At 44.5% G+C, this 8,703-nt stretch overlaps 1 protein-coding gene across 2 annotated transcripts in view; it reads right to left on the reverse strand.

The window, feature by feature from the left end:
• The window catches only part of LOC133440477 (copine-4), a 126,195-nt gene that overhangs the window by 30,871 nt on the left and 86,621 nt on the right, over positions 1–8,703 (reverse strand). For both annotated transcript variants that reach the window (XM_061717731.1, XM_061717730.1), the window contains exons 9-10: positions 3,693–3,779; positions 2,020–2,079 (exon numbers count right to left, since the gene is read on the reverse strand). In XM_061717731.1, coding sequence (XP_061573715.1) covers positions 2,020–2,079; positions 3,693–3,779 — 147 coding nt within the window. The remainder of the gene's footprint in view (positions 1–2,019; positions 2,080–3,692; positions 3,780–8,703) is intronic.

Consider the following 8,703-nt stretch of genomic DNA (forward strand, 5'->3'; position numbering starts at 1 on the left):
GTAGTAGCAGTAGCAGCAGTAGCAGTAGCAGCTGTAGTAGTATTAATAAGATAAAATAACAGCTGAAAACATTCAGTATCCCCATCATGGAAGCACCTGCTCAGTTCAGAGAGAAGGTGTGGCAACATCATGAAGTTTTATCCTCCAAACTTCTCTGGAAGTTGCTGCAGATCTAAAACTGAAAATGGATCTATATCAATAAATAAAATAAGGCTGATGAGAAAAAACACAGAACATCTTGGGCAAATAAGTCAAATGTTTTAGATTCGCTTATTTTTCTTCCCCCACATTCTTCCACCTTTTCCAGGTTTGGATTGATGTAGGATCGTGCTTCTCCCCAGTCAAAGCTCTGATCAGACGAGGAGCTGCGGGGAAACCAGCCGAACTGTACGGTCGGTGGAGGAAACTCAGCGGGAGTTTGGCTTCACGCAGCTCTCATCAGCAGCTCACGCCCTCAGGTGACTCCGTTGTTCGGATGAGAAAACCCGGAGGCTCAGACGACCTTCAACGCTGGGTAGATCCACCTCCGTCCATCAAGACCAGAATAGCAATCATTTAAATGGTAATTCTCCCTAGAATAAACTATCTATCCTCAAAGATGACGGTGAAGGACACATAGCCACACACACATTCACACACCTGAAGAATCTGCTGTAAGATTTAAATGCATATATATTTCATGGATGAAAGTTTTTTAACAAATCCTGCTGCCGAACTCTGATACGTTGGCAGACGGTTGTAAAAAAAAAAAACTCAGAGGCTCAGATGGAACCTGGATGAAATACTGATCAGTAGAAGTAAGTAAAGTAAGTAAGTAAAGTTTATTTATATATCACCTTTCACAGATATAAAATCACAAAGTGCTTTACATTAAAAGAAAGCACACAAATTAAAAAGAAAAGATACCAATAGTATACATATATATAAAAGCATAGATAAAATTAACAAGGTACAGAAAACAGCACTGGGCTGGCATGTTAAAAACATAGCCGCAACGCACAATTAAAAACATAGCAGCAACGCAGAGACACAATAAATGAACGGTTAACCAAAAGCCTGTCTGAAAAAAAACGTAGTAGTAGTAGTAGTAGCAGTAGTAGCAGTAGTAGCAGTAGTAGTAATAGCAGTTGTAGTAGCAGTGGTAGCAGTAGCAGTAGCAGTAGTAGTAGCAGTAGCCGCAGTAGCAGCAGTAGTAGCAGTAGTAGTAGCAGCCGTAGCAGTAGCAGTAGTTGTAGCAGTAGCAGTAGCCGCAGTAGCAGTAGCAGTAGCAGTAGCAGTAGCAGCAGTAGTAGTAGCAGCAGTAGTAGTAGCAGTAGCAATAGCAGTAGCAGCAGTAGTAGTAGTAGTAGTAGTAGTAGGAGCAGTAGTACTGGCAGTACTTTTGTTTTTTAATTACATTCATTGGAAAGTTGTTTTTTTAATTGTGTAATTTTTAATTTGTTTTTGTTTTTTTTTTTCATTATTGCATTAATTGAAATTTGTTAGGAAAAAGGGACAGGTAAAATAAGCTTAGTCTTTTTTCTGTTCCCTTTCATTCAAGGAGAGAGATTTGTTGTAATTATATTGAACTGTTTTGTTTTTCTTTTAATGAATGAAATAAAGAATAAAAATGAAACAATTAAAATCAAACCTCCAGGGTCCGTGGAGGTCCGGAGTTTTTCAGCCTTCATGAAGCAGCAGCCCTTAAACGTGAGGAACTGAGAGTTTTCACAGCGAACAACTTGGTGTAAGTGGTGAGAAGCTAACGGGTCGTAAAGACCCGTCGCCTCGGTCGCTGTTTCCATGGCAACGTGTGAGCTACCCTCAGAAAATACCTCAAGACACTTGAGACATCCCTAACGGGGAAAAATGGAAAAGACCTGGATGTGTGTGTGTGTGTGTGTGTGTGTGTGTGTGTGTGTGTGTGTGTGTGTGTGTGTGTGTGTGTGTGTGTGTGTGTGTGTGTGTGTGTGTGTGTGTGTGTGTGTGTGTGTGTGTGTGTGTGTGTGTGTGTGTGTGTGTGTGTGTGTGTGTACTCACAGTGAACTGTATCTGGCATCCTCCCATGATGTAATCCAGAAACGAATGCATCTTTATGACCTGAGGAGAGAAAATCGTGTTTGTTGAGGCCTCATCCTCATTGTTCATGTTTTTTATTGTTTATTGTTGGCTTTATCTCGAACAACAAGAACAAATCACCATCCAATTAAAAGCGTCAAAATATAAAAAAAAGCAAAACAATTGAACAGTCTCATCCAGAAATAAAGAACAACAGCAAAATAATGTGTTGCAGAAGGAACAGGAGGAAGCAGAACGCTTATTTAGTCCTGTCCCTTCCTCACAATATCATATCATATGCCATAGAAAATATAAAAATTTAAATAAAATAAGAAAAGAACGAAAAGGCCTCATCATCATCATCATCATCATCATCGGCCGAAGAGCAGCATCCAGTCGTACTTGTGCAGGTGTTTGACCTCCTCTTATTGAGTTCCTGCGTGTAACCATCAGTCGACTTGTGACCTTAAATAAGATTCTTACATCCTTAAATATTTTAAAATTCCAGCCTCAGTTTCATCTTCTGCGTATGAGGTTGTCAGTCAACAGGTCAGCGACATGATTTGGTTTGAAACCGTCATCTTATAGAGTCTCTCAGAGGTAAAGAGGGACAGCACAGTATTAAAGGATTCTTCTCTGTGTGGATGTGATTAGGACAAATATCCTGATCTTTGTGTCTTTCGGTAGCGCTGAGGTGAAAACAGTCATGATCCAGCAGAGAGTCAAGTAGATCCAGCAGAGAGTCAAGTAGATCCTGCAGAGAGTCAAGTAGATCCTGCAGAAATTCTGGGCGATTCTGCAGAGAGTCAAGTCGATCTTGCGGAAAGTCAAGTAGATCCTGAAGAAAGTAAAGTAGATCCCGAATAGACCCTGAAGAGAGTCAGAGTCAGATTCCTGAAAAGAGTCAAGTAGATTGTGAAGTATATCAAGAAGAGTCAAGTAGATCCTGCAGAGAGTCAAGTAGATCCTGCAGAGAGTCAGGTAGATCCTGCAGAGAGTCAGGTAGATCCTGCAGAGAGTCAGGTAGATCCTGCAGAGAGTCAGGTAGATCCTGCAGAGAGTCAAGTAGATCCTGCAGAGAGTCAGGTAGATCCTGCAGAGAGTCAGGTAGATCCTGCAGAGAGTCAGGTAGATCCCGCAGAGAGTCAGGGAGATATGTAATAGAGTCAAGTAGATCCTAAACTAAATTGTTCAGCTCGAACAGACTTTGCTCATCTTGTGCAATTATTCTACACAAACCAGAGATGACTGCTGGAAGGTAACAAGACTCAGGCCTGATGTGGCCCCTGTTCGGGCCGGGCCTTAACACAGAACCGGATCCGTCTGCAGCTGGATTATCGTCAGATACCAGCTGATGTGAGAAGCCCGTAAACACATTCTCTCCTCTCTGCCTCCACTCATCTGTTGAGTGGAAATTAGCTCACAGCTTCGCAGCAGCTCAGTAATTTGTCTCTGCACTCGTCTCTGCACTCGTCGAGTGTCATCAGGCGGAATGTTATCTGGTTTTCATGCGGCGGCGGGATTCCCCAGGTGCTCTGGGGAAATGTCAGGTTGGTCTGGCCTCTCTGAGCTGCACAAATGACTGACTCTCTGACTGCCTGTCAGTCAGACGCCGGCCTCTGGGAACATCAGGACGAGCTTAGGGAGAGAGTCACCTTGCACTGGCTCAGGATAACGATCCCCGAGTTCTTGTAGTTCTTCTTCTTGACTTTGTATTTGGGATTTATGCACGGCCACTGCACCTGCAGCACACAAACACAGACACAGATTAGACTCATTTACCGGGAAATCCTCCCCGTCTGTTGTCGGCTCTTTTGTTTTTGTGCCGCAGGCGGAAGAAAAAGACGACTGATGTTCAGTGATTCAGATAAGATGGTTTAGAGCAGAAAGCCGCCGTGACCGCACACAACGCCATCAAAGGTTCATCAGCGGTTCATCAGCAAGTTCGCTCTCTATCTGTAATGGTATTATTCGTATCTGGAGGGGTACATTATCCCACAAGTCTTTGGGAAACATGGATCCACACCTTAACATGAGCACAAAGCAGTTTCCTCACTTTCTGTCTGCACTTTAAAGCAGACAACGACGTGTTAGTGGTCACACGAAAACGAACATGTGATAAGACACCTGTGATAAGGACCAGGAGGACCAGAAGGGAGAGGAGGACCAGGAGGACCAGAAGGGAGAGGAGGACCAGGAGGACCAGAAGGATCAGCAGCACCAGGAGGATGATGAGAACCAGGAGAACCAGATTAGAATCAGGAGGACGAGATGAGAACCAGGAGGACCAGGTGGGTTGATGAGAACCAGGAGGAAAATTAGATTCAGGAGGACCAGGAGGACAATAAGAACTAGGTGGACCAGGAGAACCAGCAGCGCCAGGAGGACGATGAGAACCAGGACGACCAGATTAGAATCAGGAGGATGATGATGACCAGGAGGACCAGGAGGACCAGGAACACCAGGAGGACCAGGAACACCAGGAACACCAGGACCACCAGGAACACCAAGAGGACCAGGAGGACCAGGAGAACGATGATGACCAGGAGGACCAGGAGGACCAGGAACACCAGGAGGACCAGGAACACCAGGAACACCAGGAGGACCAGGAACACCAGGACCACCAGGAACACCAAGAGGACCAGGAGGACCAGGAGAACGATGATGACCAGGAGGACCAGGAGGACCAGGAACACCAGGACCACCAGGAACACCAGGAACACCAGGAGGACCAGGAACACCAAGAGGACCAGGAGGACCAGGAGAACGATGATGACCAGGAGGACCAGGAGGACCAGGAACACCAAGAGGACCAGGAACACCAGGAACACCAAGAGGACCAAGAGGACCAGGAACACCAGGAGGACCAGGAGGACCAGGAACACCAGGAACACCAGGAGGACCAGGAGGACCAGGAACACCAGGAACACCAGGAGGACCAGGAGGACCAGGAACACCAGGACCTCCGCGAGATCCCGGGTCGTCTGTTTCAGTAATGATCTGCAGATCTGCTCATCTGTAACACGGCTGACTGGCATACGTGACACAGACATCGACTGGGAGACATCGTTTGTTCGGATGTCTTTTGAACTTCCTCTCACGCTGCTGTGGCGTTTGTGACTCCTACGCCTGACGCTGTAACTGGCTCGTCTTTCAAGCTGAAGATCTGTAGACGCTCTAAAAACCGCCTGAAGCGCCTCCTGTTTGACTCATTTTCGGTGCCTTTGTGTCTGGTTTGTCGTTTCATCTCTGATTTGAGAGCGGATCTGCTTCAGGTCTTCAGATGTGCCTGAACACACTTCATCCTCCCACCTGAGCTCAGGTCTTGAGCGGAGGATCGACGGGATTGTATTTGATGGACGGTTCCGATGCAGCGGCGGAGAGACAGGCCCACCTCACTCAGGTGGGAGGAGCCAGTGACTGCGTTTCCATGCATCAATAACCCTTTTAAAACCCGAATATTGGCAATAACCCAAATTTGCACGGCCATGTAAACACCAATAACCCGAATTTGCTCATATTCAAGTTTTTAAAAACCCCAAAATGACCCCTGGGTTACTCCTTTAAAACCCCATCAAACGGAACAGGAATCTGTTTTCTGCTCATGCTCTGTTCACAAGGAATCCTGGTCTTTTGAGTGCAGGAAGTTCTTATAAACACGGAGAAACCAAGACCAGAAGGAGAATAATCACTTCATAAATGTAATGAAAGATATGAACATTTCTGCATTTGTAGACGGTAGAAAGTACCGGGATAGAAGATTTACAAGAAGGTGAGAGGAAAGTTGAAGCAGCATTTGTTTTGAATTTGGATACAGGAAGAAGAAGCAGAAATGAGGGGAATTGCGTCATCACGTTCTCCGCACGTCGCTGGTTTGATCCAGATATCCTGAATGATTAATTAACATGTAAACGGAATATTCCCAATGTTTCAGTAACCGGAATATTAGCAATAACCCCAATTTTGACTGCATGTAAACGTAGTCTATGAGGAAGCAGACGTGGTCTGAGATCCACTGACCTGCCGGCCCCCCGGTGGTCGTTTGAGGAACTGCAATCCCACCCTGCATGATCACGCTGACCATCGATCTGCTGTAACTTTGGGGGCTGTTGGTCAAAACCAGGGACAGGGCTTTTTCTAAAATTAAAAAAAGATCCTTCAAATAAAGCGAAACCAGACATTTACACATAGAAAACTTCCCAGGGTTTCTGGTCTCTCAGGTGGCGTGGTTGTGCCCCCCCCCCCCCCCCCCCCCTTCCACTGTAGTTGCAGTTCAGGTAAAGCCTTGTTTTCACTTTGCACACACACATTTACAGACATTAGGGGTGTAACGATACACTAATCTCACGATACAGTACGATACACGATATTGAGGTCACGATAACGATACAATATTATAGCAGTATTTTTTTAACAACCTTGAATGAGGAACATATGACTGGGAAAATTCGTCTTTTATTTGAAAGACACAAAATACAAAACAATGCTGTACGTTTGCCCTATTGTTACAGTTTGTAATGCTTTATAACTGTTTAAGTTTTAAAGAGAAAGCCAGGCCAACCATTTTCCACAAACTGAACTAAAAGTAAATGTCAGGTTTGCGTTATGCATCTTCAGTTTCATACAAGTACAAATATTTAGCCACAAACTGAATAGTTTCTCTCATGTATGACTTTTTTCTTTTCCAGAAATTTAACAAATAAAATTAAAGGAGCATGAGACTCCTTTTAAGAAATGAGACTCTCTAGCGCCACCATTCGCCACGACGGCCGTCGGGGGTACTGCAGCCAACAGTGAAGCCGGCACAGGAGAACGGGGAGAACGGGGAGAACGCGCATGCAGCGTCATGTGACGTCACATCCACAGGACAGCGGAAAAGCAGCACATTTTGCAGCACACAGCCTGTTCAAGGCAACGGAGAGATACACTAGAGGGCTCATCCTTTTTGGTTTGGAACGCTTCATCTTACATTATTACTAGAAAAATTAAAACGTATAGAATTTTTTTTAATAAATCCAGCCTCAAGCTCCTTTAAATAAAAGTAAATGAATAAACTATGAAAAGTCCCAAACTCCAAAGTCAACATGACTGTTATTGATCTTGTTCCAGAGCTCAGAGCTTCACCTGCTCCAGCCTGAGGCCGTAAGGTGAACCCCGTTATCGTTTCATCCCTCACACCTTTGGGGACGACACAATTTTACATAATCAAAACACAAGTACACAACTTAGAAGTGAAAGTCCAGAGCTCAAAACCCCCCAAGAGTCGCGTGATCGGGACCAAAACGGTACTAGTTTCTTCTGAGCGTAGTCAGATTTTGGTCCGCAGGTCGAGGTCGTCACTTGATCTCGCTGCACCAATAGGATGTTACTAGTAAACACAATATATTCATATTAATAACCCAATATCTGCTACAGTTTGTCACCTCCACGACACGTATCGTGACGTTTTTGTATCGCGAAATCTCGTGATATATTGTTACATCCCTAACAGACATACACACCTGCTCACTCACCTACATGCCCAAATAATCGCAGTAGCCTAGTCCTGATTCAGTTTTAGAGGACTGGTTGCTGTTTGTGTCTCTGTCTGTTCTAGTTTCTGTTTGTTTGTTTGTTTTCTCTCTTGCAGATTCCAAAAGCTTGCCCCCCCCCCCCCCCCATATATACAGTAATCCCTCGTTTTTCCCGAGGGTTACGTTCCAAAAAGAACCCTTGGTAGGTGAAATCCGCGAAGTAGCAACCTTTTTTTTTTTTTTTTTACAATTATTATACAAGGCTTCATATTGCGGAGATCAGCCCCGCCCCACCGCGACCCAAGTAACTGGATTTGAACGGGAGAAAATGAAAAATGATTATGAAAAAAAAAATAGTAAAAAAAGTACAGTAGGACATATTGTGACTTCTAACTGATGCCGCTGCATCCTGTGTTTTTTTGAGAGAAGAACATAGTTATGGGTCGTTGTCGTCGCTCTTTTTTCTTCTGGGCAAAAAGATTCTTATAAACCGACATGCCACCATTGTGCAATTATAACAATAATAAAAGTAATTTATAATAACTGGTCATCCCGCTGCTGCTTCCACCTGCCTGCTGTGCTGCTGACGTCCCCAACCCCCCAGTCTGTCCTTCGACAGGAGGGTCCCCCCTTATGATCCAGGTCCTGCTCAAGGTTTCTTCCTCCTAAAGGGGAGTTTTTCTTGCCACTATTTGGCTTAAGGTTTTTCTCCCACTAGGGGAGTTTTTACCTGCCATTGTTTATGTAATAATTGCTCGGGGGTTTATGTTTATGTTCATGTTCTGGATCTCTGGAAAGCGTCTAGAGACATCTGTTGTATTAGACGCTATATAAATAAAGTTGAATTGAATTGAATATCCTGTAACAATGCACCTTCCAATAATCATATCTACCTCATTCTGCTGCACCTTTCACTTTTTCAATTGTATATATGTTAATAAGTGCCACATTTGTTTATTTACTGTTCGCTATTTTTTAAATCTGGGTACAGTGAGCGAAATAACCAGAGTCAAATTCCTTGTCGGACAATGTTCAAACTTGGCCAATAAAACTGATTCTGATTCTGATTCTGATTTGCAGTACGACTTGCAAGGTTGCACTGAGACATCTTTCCGTGGCGCTGCACTCGCCCACCGACCCCCATCGGGGGGAG

The sequence above is a fragment of the Cololabis saira genome, chromosome 3 (assembly GCF_033807715.1).
Source record: "Cololabis saira isolate AMF1-May2022 chromosome 3, fColSai1.1, whole genome shotgun sequence".
NCBI lineage: Eukaryota > Metazoa > Chordata > Actinopteri > Beloniformes > Belonidae > Cololabis > Cololabis saira.